The sequence below is a fragment of the Acinonyx jubatus genome, chromosome C1 (genome assembly GCF_027475565.1).
Source record: "Acinonyx jubatus isolate Ajub_Pintada_27869175 chromosome C1, VMU_Ajub_asm_v1.0, whole genome shotgun sequence".
Classification (NCBI taxonomy): domain Eukaryota; kingdom Metazoa; phylum Chordata; class Mammalia; order Carnivora; family Felidae; genus Acinonyx; species Acinonyx jubatus.
Genome location: NC_069381.1, coordinates 64127402 through 64147446, shown reverse-complemented (window position 1 = coordinate 64147446; position 20045 = coordinate 64127402). Strand labels below are relative to the sequence as shown.

The 20045-nt window shown below is 34.8% G+C and overlaps 1 protein-coding gene across 5 annotated transcripts in view; it reads left to right on the top strand.

The window, feature by feature from the left end:
- Window positions 1–20045, top strand: part of USP33 (ubiquitin specific peptidase 33) — a 61268-nt gene that overhangs the window by 28949 nt on the left and 12274 nt on the right. For 3 of the 5 annotated variants that reach the window (XM_027058824.2, XM_027058826.2, XM_053214268.1), the window contains 13 exons: window positions 2922–3000; window positions 4504–4918; window positions 7007–7147; window positions 8887–9002; window positions 10564–10736; window positions 10844–10938; window positions 11559–11592; window positions 14119–14164; window positions 14822–15002; window positions 15754–15880; window positions 16558–16727; window positions 17845–17926; window positions 19048–19156. In XM_027058824.2, the coding sequence (XP_026914625.1) occupies window positions 2922–3000; window positions 4504–4918; window positions 7007–7147; window positions 8887–9002; window positions 10564–10736; window positions 10844–10938; window positions 11559–11592; window positions 14119–14164; window positions 14822–15002; window positions 15754–15880; window positions 16558–16727; window positions 17845–17926; window positions 19048–19156 (1768 nt within the window). The remainder of the gene's footprint in view (window positions 1–2921; window positions 3001–4503; window positions 4919–7006; window positions 7148–8886; window positions 9003–10563; window positions 10737–10843; window positions 10939–11558; window positions 11593–14118; window positions 14165–14821; window positions 15003–15753; window positions 15881–16557; window positions 16728–17844; window positions 17927–19047; window positions 19157–20045) is intronic. The other 2 variants (XM_027058827.2, XM_027058828.2) reach the window with 2 other exon arrangements.

The following is a 20045-nucleotide window of genomic DNA, read 5'->3' as shown; positions in this document are numbered from 1 at the left end:
AAAAGAAAATGGCTTTTCTCTCTCTCTTTTTTTTTTTTTTTTTTAAATTGAAGGGTAATTGATACACATTGTTATCTTAGTTTCAAGTATATAACATTTTTTTTAAACGTTCATTTATTTACAGGTACTTGGGTGACTCAGTCTGTTAAGTGTCCAACTTTGGCTCAGGTCATGGTCTCACATCTCACAGTTTGTGAGTTCGAGCCCGTCAGGTTCTGAGCTGACAGCTCAGAGCCTGGAGCCTGCTTTGGAATCTGTGTCTCCCTGTCTCTCTGCCCCTCTTCCGCTCATGCTCTCTCTCTCAAAAAAATAAATAAACATTAAAAAAAATTTAAACTTTCATTTATTCATTTTGAGAGTGAGAGAGAGCATGTGTGTGTGTGTGGGGGGGGGGGGGGGGCGGGGTGGCCAGGGGCAGACAGGGAGAGATAGAGAATATCCCAAGTAGGCTCTGCACTATGAGCGTAGAGCCCAACGTGGGGCTTGAACCCCCAAACAGTGAGATCATGACCCGAGCCAAAACCAAGAGTCAGACACTCAGCCAACCTAGCCACCCAGGTGCCCTTCAAGTATGTGACATATTGACTGGGCAATTCTATACATTACTTAATGCTCACTATGATAAGTGTAGTCACCATTGTCACCATACAATGTTATTAGAATATTATTGACTATATTCTCTATGCTTGACTTTTCACTTTGTGACTTATGTATTTTATAACTTGAAGTTTGTACCTCTTAATCTCCTTTATCTATTTCGCTCATCCTCTTCACACACCTAACCTCTGGCAACCGCAAGTTTGTTCTCTGTGTTTAAGAGCCTTTTTTTTTTTTTTTTGCTTGTTTTGTCCATTTGTTTGTTAGATTCTACATATAAGTGAAATCATTCGGTATTTGTCTTTCTCTGACTTATTTCACTTAGCATAATAAACTCTAGGACCGTTCATGTTGTCACAGATGGCAAGATCTTATTCTTTTTTATGGCTGAGCAAATATTCCATTGTATATATACCATCTTGATCCATTCATCTGTGGATGGACACTTAGGTTGCTTCTGTATCTTGGCTATGGTAAATAATGCTGCAGTAAACATAGGGGTGCCTATATCTTTTTGGATTAGTGTTTTTATTTTCTTTGGGTAAATACCCAGTAGTGTGACTGCTGAGTCATATGTTATTTCAGTTTTTAATTTTTTGAGGAGTCTTTATGCTGTTTTCCAGAGTGGCTGTACCAATTTACTCTCCCACCAATAGTGCACTTGGGTTCCCTCTTCTCCACATCTTTGCCAACACTTGTTATTTCTTGTCTTTTTGATACTAGCCATTCTGATTAGTCCTCTGCCCATCTTTTAGATTTTTTTTTTTTTTTTTTTTTTTTTTGGTGTTGAATTGTATAACGTCTTTATATATTTTGGATATTAACCCTTATCTGATAGATCATTTGCAAATATCTTCCCCCATTTATGAGGCTGCTTTTTCTGTTGTTGTTGATGATTTCTTTGCTGTGTGTAAGCTTTTTACTTTAGTCCCAATAGTTTATTTTTCTTTGGTTTCCTTTGCCTGAGGAGAAATATCCCTAAATATGTTGCTAAGGGCGATGTCTAAGAGATTATTGCCTGTATTTTCTTTCAGGGATTTCATGGCTTCAGGTCTAACATTTAGGTCTTTAATCCATTTTAAGTTTATTTTCATGTAAAAAAAAGAGTATGATTTTAATGAGTTCTTTGGGGCTATGAACATTAAAGAGCCAGAATCCTCCATTGTCATTTATCCCTATTGAGTGTTATCCAGTGCTGCTACAGACTCTATAGCTAGAATTAACCCTTAACTGCTGTTTTTTAAACTTCTTTGCCCTGAATATGTATTTTAAACTTAAAATTCCTGAAAGTTTATCAGACTTCAAAAGTGTCAGTACAGAATTCTAAAAGTGGTTAAATATCTGGGGCACCTGGGTGGCTCAGTTGGTTAAGTGTCTGACTTTTTAAAACAAAATTTTTTTTAATGTTTATTTATCTTTGAGAGAGACAGAGACAGAATGTGAGTGCGTTAGGGGCAGAGAGAGATGAAGACACAGAATCCGAAGCAGGCTCCAGGCTCTGAGCTGTCAGCACAGAGCCCGACGCGGGGCTCAAACTCACGAGCTGTGAGATCATGACCTGAGCCGAAGTTGGACACTCAACCAACTGAGCCACCCAGGCACCCCTAAGTGTCTGACTCTTGATCTCAGCTCACGTCTTGATCTCAGGGTGGTGAGTTCAAGCTCTGCATTTTGCTCTGCATTGGGCGTGAAGTCTACTTAAAAAGAAATTAAAATCTTATTTATGTCAATTACACTCAAGTAAAAAAACCAGGATTCAAAAATTTAGATAATGTACTAGGTATATTTATCTTAATTATCCCAGGAATTTAAAATAATTAGAATTTTGTTTTAAGTAATTGTAATTGTTTTTGAAAAATAGAGCATGATCATTTCATTAGGGTCGAGAGCTATAAAATATATCTTAATTGTCTTAAGTATATCTTAATATAAAGCTATTCTGGTGAGCCTATGAAACATAACACTGGGCAATTTTTAATGACTTTGTGAAACACATTAACAACTTGAATTATTTTTTTTTAACTTTTTAAAAAATATTTATTTTGAGAGAGAGAGAGAGCACAAGGAAGAGAGGGGCAGAGAGAGAGGGAAACACAGAATCTGAAGCAGGCTCCAGGCTCTGAGCTGTCAGCACAGAGCCTGACGCGGACTCAAACCCATAAACTGCGAGATCATGACCTGAGCCGAAATCGGACGCTCAACTGATTGAACCACCCAAGTGCCCCTACAGCTTGAATTCTTGATTGTTATTTACTAAAATAAAAAGTAAAAATTTTAGATTTCATTCATCACAGATTTCTCATTAAAAATGTTATCTTCCTCAGGCCAGGATCCGTTGTTCCTACTACTCTGTTTCAAGGAATTAAGACAGTAAATCCAACATTTCGGGGGTATTCTCAGCAGGTAAGTCTTCATTCTTTTTCATTCACAATCTTAATGTTTAATAAGTTTGAAAAATGCCATTATGCATTATGCTTTTGCTTTTATGCATTATGCATTATGCTTTTATGGAGCCTTTTGTATTTCTTCCTTTTGTATTTCTTTATAATTTATTTGTCCATTGTCTTGGGTCATCCTTTCTTGTGTGTTTATTTACTGACAATAATAGCCTATTGTCATTTTTTTGCTTATGTTTTTCCACCTTTCTCATAATTTTGTGTTTTTCTAGAAATTGTTAAATTTTGGAGTGGATAAATACGTCTCTATTCTAATGCTTTTAGCTTCAAAAAGTTACACATATAGAGATAAATTTTCACCTATATTTTATGCTTTAATTTTTAAAATATTTAATTCTTCTCTGCATCTGTCATTTATTTTGTGTTACAGTGCAAATTTCATTTTTTTTTCACAAATAGCTAACTAATTGTACCAGACTACAGATTTGGAAGAATTTTCTTTTCTGATTTTAGAAATTTCTTCTTTTTTAGTTTTTATGCTTACATTAATATTTTATAGGGTTTGTTTCTGGGCTTTCTGATTCATTGCATTGATCTGTGTTTTATTGAAGTGGTACCAATGGCAGTTTCAATTATTGTAACTTTATATGTTCCTTTGATATTAACACCTAACCCTCACATATTTTTCTTTTTCAAAATAATACCTGTTCCCTGTTAATTTTTTCTGGTGCACAGATACCAGAGACTGATTTCTTAGATGTGAGTTGGTCTATAAATTTATACATTTGTATTTTCTTTCTTTCTTTTCTTTTTTTAAATTGAAGTATAGTTGACACATAATGTTACATTTGTTTCAGATGTACAGCATAGGGATTCCACAATTTTATACATCATGCTATGCTTGCCACAAGTATAGCTACTATGTAGCTATTATTTATCACCATATGACACTATTAGGATACCACTAGTAATATTCCCTTGCTGTACCTTTCATCCCTGTGACTTACTCAGTATGTAACTGGAAACCTGTGCTTCTCACTTTCCTTCACCCATTTTGCACATCTCTGTACCCACAAATTTTCAAAAAGCATTCCAGGTTGATCAAGGATTTTTCTTTGAGATGTAGTACAAGATTGGAAAGCTTTAATTTTAAGCCAAACTGATAAAATATTTGAATTTAGGACATCTCTGAATTCTAATTGTCATATGAGGCAAATCCAGTTGTTTTTTTTAAATGCCTCTTTGTTTTTAAAAAATAGCAGCAGTACTAAAAGCTGACCTCCAGATCATCTTCAGTTTTTAAATTACTTTTGTTTTATTTATATAATTTTTTAGAACTCAGTGCTTCCTATTCCTTCTTCAGGGCCTTATGTTCTACTAACTGGTGTTTCCTCAGTATAACACAACACCTTTAGAAATCAGTTGATAAGCACATTTTGTATATTTTTTCTCAAGTTTCTACATACACATATTTTTAATGAAGTGGTAATATGTGTTGTTTATATATTAGGATGCTCAAGAATTCCTTCGGTGTTTAATGGATTTGCTTCATGAAGAATTAAAAGAACAGGTCATGGAGGTTGAGGAGGATCCTCAAACTATAACAACTGAGGAGACCATGGAAGAGGACAAGAGCCAGTCAGATGTAGATTTTCAGTCCTGTGAATCTTGCAGCAGCAGTGATAAAGCAGAAAATGAAAATGGCTCTAAAGGCTTTTCTGAAGATAATAATGAAACAACAATGTTAATTCAGGATGATGAGAACAATTCAGAAATGTCAAAAGATTGGCAAAAAGAGAAGATGTGCAATAAGAATAAAGTAAATTCTGAAGGAGAGTTAGATAAAGACAGAGACTCTGTGTCTGAAACAGTCGACTTGAACAACCAGGAAACTGTCAAAGTGCAAATACACAGCAGAGCTTCAGGTGACAATTTAATAATTGGAAAATGATAGTGTTTCATTTGTAGACAATGTGTACGAGAGAGCATATTTGTATTATATTTGTAATTTCACTGTTTTCTGATTTTTGGAGAGAAAATTAGCATGGCCTGTGAGTGAAATCAGACATATTTCTAGTTTACATGTTAATGTTCCCAGTCTGTATTTAGCATAAAAAATGAAATAGACTGATTAGCTTAATATTTTATGTGCAGGATATGATCAAGTTTGAAGAAAGCAGGAATAAAATAGTTGTTACTTTTGGGCTAAGTAGTAGAGTTTAGCAATATTTGCATGTAGAATATTAAGTTAATGTCATTTTATGTGGATTCTGTTAAGATCCTGGGAAAAAGCAAAATAACTCAAATTACAATTCTGTAATCTTACACACTTTTAGATTTAGACTACTGTCATTGGAATACTATCAGCTATGAAATATTTGACATATATTTTGATATAGCAGTTTAACTATAATGAATCCTGTTATGATAGATTATTACCAGAATACTAGTGTTTTTTTTTTTTTGAAAAGAGCAAGTGGCCAGATGAAAGATAATTAGGTTAGATTGCTTTGCATTTTACCTTTATTTCTTCAAAAGTTAATTTATCTTGGCCTAGTGTGATACTTAATTTTCCAAAGCACGTTAAAAACCATCAGAAGTTTAAGTTCTTTGATCTTAAAATAAGTGGCAGACAAGTAACATAAAAAAGTTTATCTTTTGTAATTTGAAAAGAATAAAACTAGTAAACAATTTATTTAGGTATTGAATGAGCCCAAAATTTCTTCTTGAGGAAAAAAGGATATTTCCTTGAACACAGGAATAGTGGTGGTTCACCTGTGTGTGGTGCATGTTGGTGTTCTAGTCAGGAAAGTCAGGAAAGCATTTTAGGCTCCTTAGTTACAGTGGCCTTATTTTAGAAGTTTGGATGCTTTTGGAAGTTGTTTGGTCAGTAAATATTGAAAGACAGCCTAGGCTTCCATAGACTGCTGTTCAGCCCGCCCTTGTCAAAAGTCTGATTAAGGGACGTAGTGGTTCTTTATTGCTCCATAGCAGGCTTTTTCTTATACATGGTGGCTAATTGATGAGCTAGATCAGGGATCTGAGATTTTACATTTTACAAAGACCTGATTAAAAAATGTGACAAAGACTGTATATAGGGTGCAAAACCTGAAAGACTTATTATCAAGTTTTTTACAGGAAACATTTGCCAATCCCTGACCTTGATAATACTAACTTTATTCCCTGACCTTGATAATACTAACTTTATTCCCTGACCTTGATAATACTAACTTTATTCCCTTCAGAGAGAATGAGTGAGTCTCCTACTCTTTCTCCCTCTAGTATTACGCAGTCTTCATTTAGTCATGGTTGGAATCGCGAGAAATGCTTATGTGAAAATAATAAAGGTGACTTACTTTGCATTATCTGGAAAAATCTCTGAAGTCATTCAGTTCAGGGTCCTTATGAACAGTTCTTTTTTCTTCAGATACTTATTGAGCACAATCCCTTGCCCTGAAATCTGTATTGTATATATACTAGGACTCCAGCAGCACAACTGTCAAGATAGTGGTCATGAAGTTTTTATTTTCTTGATTCATAATTTCATTCTAAAAAAGGTTCTTTTCTGATAAAGGGATGTATTTCCTTTTATCACAGTAAGAATAAAATAATTTATGATTCTGCCTAAGTTTCTCCTTAGATTTTGATTATTATGTTAGTTTGAGAAGATAATCTTTTTCTCCTACAGTTTCAAAGCTTTTTAAAAACTATCATAAATACTAAAAAATACTAAATTAGAACAAATACAATTCTCCTTGGCTTTATGTTACCACTGCTCACTTCCTAAATTGCTAGCACAGTAATGTGTTACAAACATTATTTGGATTCCTAGGTGGAAAATCACTGTTGTTTTGCTTAGCAAGAACTTTGTCTATCAAATATTTCACTTGACATTTATTAATGGGAATTGTGTTTAAAATCTCAAATGAAAAACCTTTAAATTAATTAATATTATTTGATAAGTGGGATAATTTTACTATTTAAGGTAATAATACAAATTTTAAATATTACAGAATATATTACTGATGTCCATTTGAATGACCTGTCTACATCACAGATCCTCCCATCAAATGAAGGTGTTAATCCACGTTTATCAGCAAGCCCTCCTAAATCAGGCAATTTGTGGCCAGGATTGGCACCCACACACAAAAAAGGTAGAAGTTTCAGTTATTCAGGTTCCTTCGTTTTGATAATTTAAAGTGTTAATTATGAAATATTTAGTACTTTAAAATCGACAGCATAATTTTATATAACCATGATTTGAAATTTTTGTGTGTGTGTGGCACAAATTTACATACAGTAGAATTCACTCTTTTGGTGTAGAGTTCTGGATTTTAACACATGCATAGATTCTTGTTACCACCACACAAACCGAATATAGAACAGTTCCAACACCCCCAAGGAATTCCCTCATAACTACCTTTTGTAATTAGATCATCCCCCTACCCCTCCCTAAACCCTAGGCCTTTGATCTGTTCTCTATTGCTATTGTTTTGCCTTTCCCAGAATGTCATATAAATAGAATCATACAGTACATAGTTTTTTGAAACAGGCTTATTTCACTTATTGTAATGCATTTGAGATATAGTCACATTGCATGTCTAAATAGTTATTTTTATTACTGAGTAGTTATTTCATTGTGTGATTATACTGCTGTTCATTCATTTTCACTTCGAAAAACATTTGAATTATTTGCAGTTTTTGGCAGTTGTGGATAATGCTGCAATAAACATTCGTATACAGGTTTCTGTGTGAATATAAGTTTTCATTTGTCTAGAGTAAACACCCAGAAATGAGGTTATTGGGTCTTATGTTAGTTTCATACTTAATGTTGTATGAAATTGTTTTCCAGTTTAGCTGTATTATTTTGCATTCCCACTAGGCTATGTATGAGAATTCCAGTACTACAAAATGTAAAACTCTAAAACTCTTAGGAAAAAACATAGGAAGGAGAAAGTCTTCATGACCTTTTGTTGGACAAATAGTTTTTTTAAGACATCAAAAGCAATATCCATAAAAGAAGGGATGCCTGGGTGGCTCAGTCAGTTAAATGTCTGACTTCGGCTCAGGTCATGATCTCAATGTTCATGGGTTTGAGCCCCATATGGGCTCTCGGTTGACAGCTCAGAACCTGGAGCCTGCTTCGGATTCTGGATCTCCCTCTCCCTGCCCTTCCCCACTTGTGCATGCTCTCTCTCTCTCTCTCAAAAATAAGTAAACATTAAAAAAAAAAAGTGCAAAGAAGACAAAGTTTTAAAAAAATCCATAACAGAAACAATTAAAAATTTTCTTGGCAAAAGACGCTATTAAGAGATTGAAAAGATAAGATTGGGAGAAAATACTTGTAAATCAGGAAGCTCACAAAGGATCTGTTCAGAATGTATGTATATTAAAAAAAAAACTCTCAAAACTTAGTTATTAAATCCCTTTTTCAAATAATACCTTATTGGATGCAAAAACAAGGAAAGGCAAAACTATTCTGATTGAAGTCAAGCTGGAGAGACTGAACCTCTCTTCTATTTCATCTTGGTTTCTTCTGGGATTTTTTAAAAAGTTTATATATTTATTTTGAGAGATCACGAGTGGGGGAGGGGCAGAGAGAAAGAGGGAGAGACAAAGTCCCAAGCAGGCTCTACACTGTTAGTGCAGAACCTGAAGTGGGGCTTGAACTCCTGAACTGTGAGATCATGACCTAAGCCAAAATCTAGAGGCAGATGCTTAACTTACTGAGCCACCCAGGCTCCCTTGGGATTTTTTTTTTTTAAGTAATTCTCTTGAATGGTACTTTGACAAGTTACTTTAGGATAGTAAATTTTACTGTTAAGGATTCCAGAGAAAATGGTAAAGGAACTACCTTTTAAAAGAATGTTCTTCACTTGTTTTTCAATCCTAGCTCAATCTGCATCATCTCCAAAGAGGAAAAAACAGCATAAGAAATACCGAAGTGTTATTTCAGACATATTTGACGGAACAATTATTAGTTCAGTGCAGTGTCTGACTTGTGACAGGGTGAGTATGAGGGAATTATAATATGCAGGGAATTTCTGTCAAATGGTCTTAAAAAAAAAACCTGACAAATGGGATGAAAAGTTTAATTTTTTCTCCTTGCTACTTATGGTTATACATGTATTTCTTATGTTTACATCAGCATAAATTGATTCTAGGAGTAGAATTTATTTTTTGGAAGTAGTAGCAACATCAGTTTGAAGGGATGGGTCTTGACCTGTCATTGGACAGGCATGCATTAGCAGCAAGAATTAACTCCGTTGTTCATCTCTGGTCACATGGAAAGGTGATATGTTGCTCAGCAACAATAAATGGTAACACGTGCATATCCTCCCAAGGTTGATAAAATTCATATGCTGGGAAACTGTTGCTGTTCACAGGCACAAAGCTGTGAGTGTATCTTCTACATTTGGTGGTATGGCTTATAAATATTTTCTTTTGTTAAGATTACGGCTCAGATAATACAGGTAGTGTCAGATTCATGCATAAGAGCATAAGTTAAAATCATGAGTTCTTTAATCTTCCCTAAATCTATGAGTTTCTTTGAGCTTTTCTTAAGAGTGGTTTTGTTTCAGTGCAGTAATGAATTAAGGAATATAAAATGACTTATTAAAAAAACCCTCAAAAGTAAGTTTTCAGCTATTGTGGTAGGATCTTAAGTCAAATCTAAGAGCTTTCAATAGCATCATTTTAATGTAGGCTGTTTGGGTACCAAATATTTTTTATTTTTATTTTTTAATGTTTATTTACTTTAAAATTTTTTTTTTCAACGTTTATTTATTTTTGGGACAGAGAGAGACAGAGCATGAACGGGGGAGGGGCAGAGAGAGAGGGAGACACAGAATCGGAAACAGGCTCCAGGCTCTGAGCCATCAGCCCAGAGCCTGACGCGGGGCTCGAACTCACGGACTGCGAGATCGTGACCTGGCTGAAGTCGGACGCTTAACCGACTGCACCACCCAGGCGCCCCAATGTTTATTTATTTTTGAGAGAGAAAGAGCATGAGCAGGGGAGGAAGAGAGAGGGGGACAGAATCTGAAACAGGCTCCAGGCTCTGAGCTGTCAGCACAGAGCCTGACATGGCGCTTGAACTCACAAATGTGACATCATGACCTGAGCCGAAGTCGGATGCTCAGCTGACTGAGCCACCCAGGTGCGCCTGGGTACCAAATATTTAAATTGGATTATCTTGAATTATTTTCAGCTTTTTAAAAATTACATGCCAAGTTTTACATCTTTTTAAAAACCATCATGAGATGTCATTTCCAAAAACAAATGCAGTAATAGTTCTTACGAGTTTGGAGCTCAAGCCACAGTGGCTGGATGTACTTTTCTATGCCACAGTGTCCTTGATTAATGGGAATGTTAGTAGTAACTTCGTAAGATTTATGTGAAGATTAAATTTAGAACAGCACCTGGTACAGAGCAAGTGTTTTTGCCATTGCTATTACTGTTACTGATATTTTGGGGTTTTTTTGTTTATAAATTGCTTTGCAGTCTAAGATTTGTTCTCATAAATGTGTTGGATTATTTTCATCCCATTTTAAACACGAAACAATTTTAGGTGTCTGTAACCCTCGAGACCTTTCAAGATCTGTCCTTGCCAATTCCTGGCAAGGAAGACCTTGCTAAGCTGCATTCATCCAGTCACCCAACTTCTATAGTCAAAGCAGGATCATGTGGCGAAGCATATGCTCCACAAGGGTGGATAGCTTTTTTCATGGAATATGTGAAGAGGTATGTATGCATTTTCCTTGTACTAATTGAATGTTACAGCTGCTGTTTCTGCTGTACTGGCAGAACACTTCCTTTTTTTTTTTTTTCTTCTATCAATAATGTTTCAGGTTTGTTGTCTCATGTGTTCCTAGCTGGTTTTGGGGTCCAGTAGTAACCTTGCAAGATTGTCTTGCTGCCTTCTTTGCCAGAGATGAACTAAAAGGTAAGAAATATGAAATAGTCTTCAACTATGGCTAAATTGTTTTGAGTGATCTAAAATACTAGTGGGACTAAATATAAAATGTGTTTATAAAAGCTAAGTTTTAAGGTGGCTTAAATAGTACTTGCCCATATATATCATCATCATAGTTGCCAGTATCTACCATGGCAATATAAATATAAATAACATAAATCATATCCTGAAATGATTGATACAAATTCCTGTAGTATAAGACAATATGGTGAGGGATTCAAAGAAGGGAATTCAACCCATATAAATGTTGTATATCAGGAGTACTCTGAATTCCTCCATAATATTTAAGATTTTCCACTGTTTTTGTGGGTTCAGCACCTTGCTGGAATATATAACAGGCAGTCAGTAAAGTCAGGAAAGGATATTTTTTTGAGATAGGGCTTCAAGGTTGAAAAGAGAGAGAGGAGAGGGTATTTTAGGCAAGGTAAACATCACGAATTGATTCTTGAGCAGAGACTAAAAAATGTGAGCTTTGTGTTACTGTGCTGCAAAATCGGCATACGGAAAGTCAAAGAATTGCAGAACCAAAAAAAAAATACAGTAACTTACTTTTATTTTGAGAGGAATGACCAGATCTGTTCTATTTCCAGGTGACAATATGTACAGTTGTGAAAAATGCAAAAAGTAAGTGTCATTGATAGTGCTTTGAATCGCATGTTTTGTATTATAAATGATATTTTTCTTGGTCACTTGAATTAGGTATGTGGAGTTAATTTTGCACCTTATTTAGAAAAATAAAGGCTAATAAGCTTTGTCCAAGTAAAAATAGAGAGACTGGCTCTTCTGTAAAACAAATTTGAGGTAAAAGTTTAACAAATTTAATAGGCTTATCTAAGATGTGAAAGTTTATATGTATTTTGAGATATAAAATAAGTATATAATTTTGCATAAAACATCTAAATATGGTATAAAACATATACTATGATGTATAATACACATTTTCATTATATGAGTTTGCCATCATAAATAGGGCAATATTCTTTTCTGGATGAACAGGCTAGATTCAGGATGTCAAAGTGACTATAAAGGAACATAGTTTCAAATCTGTATAAAATTCAGAAAGGTTATACTAACTTTGATGTTACCTGTTGTATGATGGCAGAATAGAAAGTTAAGAAAAGTATGGTATTGTTTCTTTACATCTACCACTAGCTGCCTTTTACAAGTCTTACAATAAACTCAAGCTTTTAAGCCTTTGTGGTGCAAAGTTAGAAAAGAAAAGTAATTGGAGGATTGAAGGCAGATACGTTTGTGTGAACTGAGAAATTTGTCTGAATCTCTGTAAGAGAAAAATAATGGGATCCTAATAAGAACTAGAACCTTCATAATAACAAACATCTTACTGTTTAGCAATAATCCAGGGAAGTGTTGATCTGTAGCTATTGGTTCTCATCATGCCAAAAAGGAATGGTATGTTGTTTGGTCAGTAAGGATTAAAAGCTGTTTTGTACTTTCTAGAAGAACATACACCTCTTATGAATTGGGAAGTATTTATTAGTTTGACTCCTTGAAGCTGTAGCTAATAGACGAAGAGGGATTTGGCCTGGAGGGACAACTTTCCTTGAAAACCAACATGAACTAGGAAAAAGATACTAGAGAAGGTGGAAAAGAACCTTGCATCTGCCCCAAATCCAAAGTAGATACCTGTCAAGTATATATTAATACTCATTAATACTAACCACCCTTTAATTCAAGTTATTTGTTTCTACATTTAAGAGTAAAGATTCTATTGCCAGAGTGGGATTGGAAAGTGGGAAAAATGGGTGAGGAGGATCAAAAGGTATAAGTTTCCAGTTATAAATTAAGTCATGGAGATATAATGTGCACCATAGCAACTATAGTTTATAATACTGTATTTCATATTTGAAATTTTCTAAGACAGTAGATGTTGAAAGTTTTCATTCATCACAAGAAAAAAAAATTTTGTGACTATATATGGTGACACATGATGTGAACTATAATTACTATAGTGATCATTTTGCAAAGTATACAAATATTGAATCATTATATTGTACACTTGAAACTAATTCAGTGTTATCTGTCAAGTATACCTCAATTAAAAATAATAATAAAATTTAAGTAATAAAGGTTATAATATATTGACCAATATATAATATATTGGCCAATATATTAGGATTTTATTTTACTCATTTTTACTTGATATCTGGATGTTTATAAAGGCATAGCCAGGCCATAGACAGTAGCACATTTGTTTAAAAAAGTAGTTTTCAGGAGGTGCCTGGGTGGCTCAGTCAGTTAAGCGTCTGACTTTGGCTTAGGTCATGATATCATGGTTTGTGGTTTTGAGCCCCACATGGCTGTTAGCTCAGAGTCTGCTTTGGATCCTCTGTCTCCCCCTCTCTCCGCCTGTCCCTAATGTGTGTGCATGTTCTTTTTCTCTCAAAAATAAACAAATGTAAAAAAAATAATAATAATTTTCAGGGTGCCTGGGTCGGCTTAGCATCCGACTCTTGATTTTGGCTCAGGTCATGATCTCACAGTTTGTGAGATCTAGTCCTGGAGCCTGCTTGGGATTCTCTCTCTTGCTCTCTCTCTCTCTCTCTGTCCCTTCCCCTGCTGTCTCTCTCTCTCTCTCTCTCTCTCTCTCTCTCTCTCTCTCTCAGTAAATAAACATAAAGTTTTTTTTTCCTCAAAGAACTAACTCCCTGAATTAATATTACTGATAGCTTAAATATTTTTTTTTTAATTAAGAGACTCCAATGTTTCATTAGTATTTTTTTTCTTCTTCATTTTTCTCTTTTCTCTTTTTTTTCCTCTCCTGTTCTGAATGATAGCCTTGTTGTCATTCGTATGTATTTTTAAATGGGTAGCAGATAATTCAGTAGTGAGCATATTTTGTCCCTATGTTTTCTAAAATATTTTGCTGTATATTTACAAATACTTTGGGGCACCTGGGTGGCTTAGTCGGTTATGTGTCCGACTTTAACTCAGGTCATGATCTCACATTTTGTGAGTGAGCCCTGCGTCCTGCTTCAGATTCTGTGTCTCCCTCTCTCTGCCCCTCTCCTGCTTGTGCTCTGTCTCTTTTTCTCTCAGAAATAAACATTAAAAAAAAAATTAAAAATACTTTGTAGATTCATATGGGAAACAGGTTTACTTAAATCTGGTTTTTTTTTTTCCTCTTTCCAGATTAAGGAATGGAGTAAAGTTTTGTAAAGTACAAAAATTTCCTGAGGTATGGGCTTTATTAGAATTAAGTTCATTTTGTGTTACAGGAATGTAAAACATTAACATAATACAGTGTAGCATGGTTGAAGAATGGAGTGGTTCTATTGACCAGTTGTTATGTTCCTATACCCTATTAGGATTATTCATTTTTAAAATACTGACTTATGGGGCACCTGGGTGGCTCAATTGGTTAAGCAGCTGACTCTTGATTTCGGCTCAGGTTGTAATTTTATGGTTCATGGGATGGAGTCTCATGTTGGGCTCTGCACTGACAGCACAGAGCCTGCTTGGGATTCTCTCTCTCCTCTGCCCCTCTTCTGCTTGCTTTTACTGCATTCTCTCTCAAAATAAATAAAATAAACTGAAAAAAATACTCAGTTACATACCATCTAAGTGCCCTTATCTGTAAAACTGTGTTGAACACAGTTTAATCAGACAGTATAGGATTTTGCAGGTATAATATAAAATTAGAAAAGCCAGCAGGTTTGAACTTAGGAAGTACCAGGTTTCACCATTTCCATATTCTGATGTGTTTAGAATCAGGTTATCATCATTGTAGGGTAATATGTAACCTTGACACTTAATTCAATACCTATATTTAATAGATTCCTTTATTAGTATATAAAACAATAGAATTTTAAATAATCTTATCTTTCTCTGTTAGATTTTATGCATCCATCTTAAAAGATTCAGACATGAACTGATGTTTTCCACCAAAATCAGTACCCATGTTTCATTTCCACTGGAAGGTCTGGATCTTCAGCCATTTCTTGCAAAAGATAGTCCAGTTCAGATTGTTACCTATGATCTTCTGTCAGTCATTTGTCATCATGGAACTGCAAGTAGTAAGTATATAGGTTTAACAGATGTCTAGATCAGGGGGAAGAAAAGTAACGGTCTGCATTGATCTGTTAAATAAGACCTGATTAAATAAAAGAAATGTAAAAATAGATTTTTATTTTTTAGTTTTATTGTAATTTGGTTGTTATAAACAGGTCTGAAAACTTTAGGTAATTGAATAATTTTGCTATGAAGTTTTGAATACTGGAAATATTTTGTATAAAGCTTAATATTAAGGACTTTAACATGATCATTTTTGGGGGGCACCAGGGTGGCTCATCTGGCTCTTGATTTCAGCTCGGGTCATGATCACAGTTCGTGAGATCAAGCCTCACGTTGGGCTCTGTGCTAATAGCACAGAGCCTGCTTGAGATTCATTCTCTCTCTCTCTCTCTCTCTCTCTCTCTCTCTCTCCCCCTCTCTCCCCCCCTCTCTCCCCCTCCCCCTCTCTCTCTCTCCCCCTCTCTCCCTCTCTCTTTCTCTCCCCTTCTCTCCTTGCCTTGCTTCTGCACTTTCTCTCTCTCAAAATAAATAAATAAAAAGATTATATTTTTCACTTTTTTTAAGATTACATTTTTGTCCTTATTTTCATTTCCTCAGGTGGTGGTGGTGAGGATACATACTGGAAAAAATATAGATGCATAGTTCTTGCTATATCTCTGTCTCTGCTAGGAACTGAGGATTCAAAAAGTACTTTAATTCTTGTGTTAATCTTATATTGCTGAAATTATTTAAATTTTTTCAACTCAAATTCAGGTGGACACTATATTGCTTACTGCCGAAACAATTTAAATAATCTCTGGTATGAATTTGATGATCAGAGTGTCACTGAAGTTTCAGAATCTACTGTACAAAATGCAGAAGCTTATGTTCTTTTCTATAGGTAAGGAAGTAACTCTCATGGATAGATTATTTTGACAAATATGAAAGAACATCTCACTTTGGGGTTTTTACTTCTAAGACTTTCAAGATGTATTGCTGAGTAAAGATTAGAAATTGTTTTTTTCTAATTTCATTTTGTAAGTAAAGTGAAAGGTTGCATGCAGAATGATCTTTTGTTAAGAAAATGTTAAATCATTTAGTTGAAAGGTAAATGAATATATTTTGTTTTAGAAAGATTGGTTTTAATAAATTAGTCTCTGACAGTGGGAGTTAAGTACCAGATTTTCTCCTAAAATAGCTAATAAAGGAGGTATTACTATAAAAATAGATCTTTGGTAGTTTTCAGTATCTTGTAAAAAGATTACTAACTCCTGAAAGAAGAAAGTAGATGAACTATTTAGGTTGATTTTATTAGCAAACATTTGAACACCAGCTGTATACCAGTGGTTATGTAGATACCAGTAGTTCTGATACAGTGTTGCCCATTAGGGGTGTATAATGTAGTTGGGGCTAGGGGTGGGGTGATACAAAATATATTTCTGTTGTATAATTCCCAAGCCTAATAAGATTCATAGTATTACTGTGTGTGCTAAGTCTAATAAGGAAGAGGAAAAATCCATCAACTGATCGGATGGAGTAAAATGCATATTAAGTTTAATGAATCATTGTCCTTAATAGGAAGAGCAGTGAAGAGGCACAAAAAGAGAGACGAAGGATATCAAATTTATTGAACATAATGGAACCAAGTCTCCTTCAGTTTTACATTTCTCGACAGTGGCTAAATAAATTTAAGACTTTTGCTGAACCTGGCCCTATTTCAAATAATGATTTTCTCTGTATTCACGGAGGTAAGAAATCCTAAATTGGAAAGTAATGGTAGATGTTTGCTCTTAAATAATTTACAGATTAAGAAGGAGCCAAGAGTTTTCCTCTTCGACTTATTTTCTATTTCTTTATCTGCATCCAACTTAAATCTGTTTAATTCTCTAGTTTTAGAAATTGGCATTTTCTTCTATTTATAGGCAGTCTGTAGCCTCTTCATAGGAGAGATATTTATTGAGAACCTGTTCCAAACCCTGTGCTAGACCCTGAGAATACCAAAGACACTGTTTGTTTTCTAATTTCATAGTAGAGACAGATCCATACACAGCCAGTTATAGTACAGTGAGCCCTTCTATTACACATTATTCTTCTCTGCTGAGAGGCATTCAGCTACCCCTTGTATCCATGATTTTTACCCTTTTGCCTAAATTAATAGCTGGCTCTTTTCCTAAGTATGGACATGTCCTTGGAATTTAACAAAAAAGCCTTGTATAGTTATTTGCTAAATATAACTTACGCCTTTGTGACTGGCTATGTTAGTGTTTGTTCTCATGATAAATAACATGTTAGTGTGATACCTTGATTAAATTTCATGGTTGAAGACTCAATATTCTTATTAATTAACTATTTTTGCAGTGAAACCACAAGAGATAGTAGGAATGTCCCATAGTGAATATAGAAACCTAAACCTTGAAATGTTTCTGTATGTGAATTTATCTCTTATTATTTCCCTACTTGAAGTACTAACATAAGGCTCTTCTAGTTCTGAATCCCCCCATAAGCTTTTTATGGTATTTATCTGTGACTGCCTTTTATTATAGTTATATAAGTGCCTCATGTCTTTTGCTGGCTCAAGCTCTATGAAGGAAAGAGTGTCTCTTATTTTCCTTTGATTTCCCCCAATACACAGTCAATGCTTAGTAAGGATTTACATAAATTACTTGAAGATGTTGGTTACCTGATTTTTCTCTAACTACTTCAAGAAGTAGGTTCATTTTTAGGAATGTAGTCACCAGAAATACTTAATTTTTAAGAATACTGATTGAAAAATGCCAGTGATTAATCAGTTTAAAAATGAGTTTAACCTTTAAAAGTTGTATAAAGGAATTTAAGAATGAAACACACCCATCTAAACTTTTTTAGGCGTTCCTCCACGAAAAGCTGGTTATATTGAAGACCTGGTTTTGATGCTGCCTCAGAACATTTGGGATAACCTGTATAGCAGGTTTGTTTTTTTAAATCAGACAATATGGTATTATGAAAATCAGTTGGTGAAACTTGTTAAAAGGGGATTGTATTGTTTCACATATGCTCCTTATGCTTTATGTCGCTTATGTAGAAAATTCTCTTTTTTCCTGTCATTATTCACTCTGAAGTGAACAGGACCTTCATAGTTAACATGGCCCAAGTCTAGATAATTAGTTCTGATTTTTATGTTCTAATTATCTGTATCTGTAGAAGTATATGGGTGATATTTAAGTCTGAGATTTTAAAGTTTTAAATTTTGTTTTAAAACATTTCATGTATAATTTTCTTACTATGTTTTCCGTAGTTAAATATTGAAAATATGGGGTACCTGGGTGGCTCAGTCATTTGAGCATGGTACTCTTGATTTTGACTTTGGTCATGATCTCACAGTTCATGAGTTTAAGCCCTACCTTGGGCTCTGTGCTGACAGTCTGGAACCTGCTTAAGGTTCCCTCTCTCTCTCTCTCTCTCCCTCTCCCTCTCCCTCTCCCTCCCTCCCTCCCTCCCTCTCCCTCTCCCTCTCCTTCTCCCTCCCCCTCTCCCTCCCTCCCTCCCGCCCCTCCCTTGCTTGTGCACTGTTTCTCTGTTGAAAATAAATAAACATTAGAAAAAGTTAAAAATAAAAAAAAAGATTCTCTCTCTCTCTCCCTTTGCCCCTCCTGCGCTTGTGTGCACACACACTCGCTCTCAAAAATATATATATATTGAAAATAATTCATTCCATGAATTCTTACTTAAAAGCCAGGGAAAGCCTCTTTCTGATTAAAACTTAAGACTATGGCTGCAATAACGTGTTGTATTGTAATTTTTTGAAAGCCACCTCTTTTACTTTGTATTGTTACCTCTAGCGTATTTGGTAGCAGAAGTAGCTGTAAGGGAAAGTTAAAATATAAGGCAGGTTACTTAATACATTGATAGTCATCCTGATAAACATAAAATCAAGTTGTTATAATTATTTGATTTTTACGTTAGTTTAATTACGACTGAGAATTTTTTTGTGGCGATTGATTCTTTACTAGGGATTTAGCCTAGTAAAGATTTCCTAGAACATGAACTTTCTTTAACATTATCATAATTATTAAATTCTTCTTGCTTTAGGTATGGAGGAGGACCAGCTGTCAACCATCTGTACATTTGTCACACTTGTCAAATTGAGGCAGAGAAAATTGAAAAAAGAAGAAAAACTGAACTGGAAATTTTTATTCGGGTAAAAGTTATGCTTTTCAAGTTGGAAATGTGGTTTAGGATAAAGATCACTGACAATTAGAATCGTTATGTTAATGAAATGATTAGATGAAGGAGTTGTAGGTGTTCAGGGTGTGTAACAGCCAGAGACCTCCAACAAGTCATTAAAATTCTAGTGAGTTAAGGTCTCCTTTTGTGGGGTTTTGTTTTCATGGATTGGTAAAAGATTTTGTTGTACAGATTGGTACTTGCAAGAAGTCTCCTTATTGAAATGATAAATTACAGGTTTCCTTTAGTGTTTTTCTGGAAGTATCTACCCAGACTGCATTCTCTACTTCCATCTTTTTGTGAAATATAGTATTGTTTTGTGGGACTGTCTATACTTTCAAATGTACTCCTCAAAATGAGTATATTAAGAAGCATTCCTTGATTGCAAGCAACAATATGAAGGTCATTACAGAATCAGTCGGAAGAGCTAAACAACCAGGTTTTTGTTTGCTTGTGTGTTTTTTTTAATAATCTATTTGATTTTTTTTTAATTTTTTTTTTAACGTTTTATTTATTTTTGAGACAGAGAGAGACAGCATGAACGGGGGAGGGGCAGAGACAGAGGGAGACACAGAATCGGAAGCAGGCTCCAGGCTCTGAGCCATCAGTCCAGAGCCCGACGCGGGGCTCGAACTCACGGACCACGAGATCGTGACCTGAGCTGAAGTCGGACGTTTAACCGACTGAGCCACCCAGGCGCCCCAATCTATTTGATTTTTTAAGGAAGTTTAAACTGTATCTGTGCAGTTTTCACAGACTTACCAATATAGCAGAATTAGCCTTTGATGATTTGAAAGTAAATTGGATTATCTACTTTTTGAAAAGGATCAACATGCAAGTAAATTAAAAACCATTTTAATTTA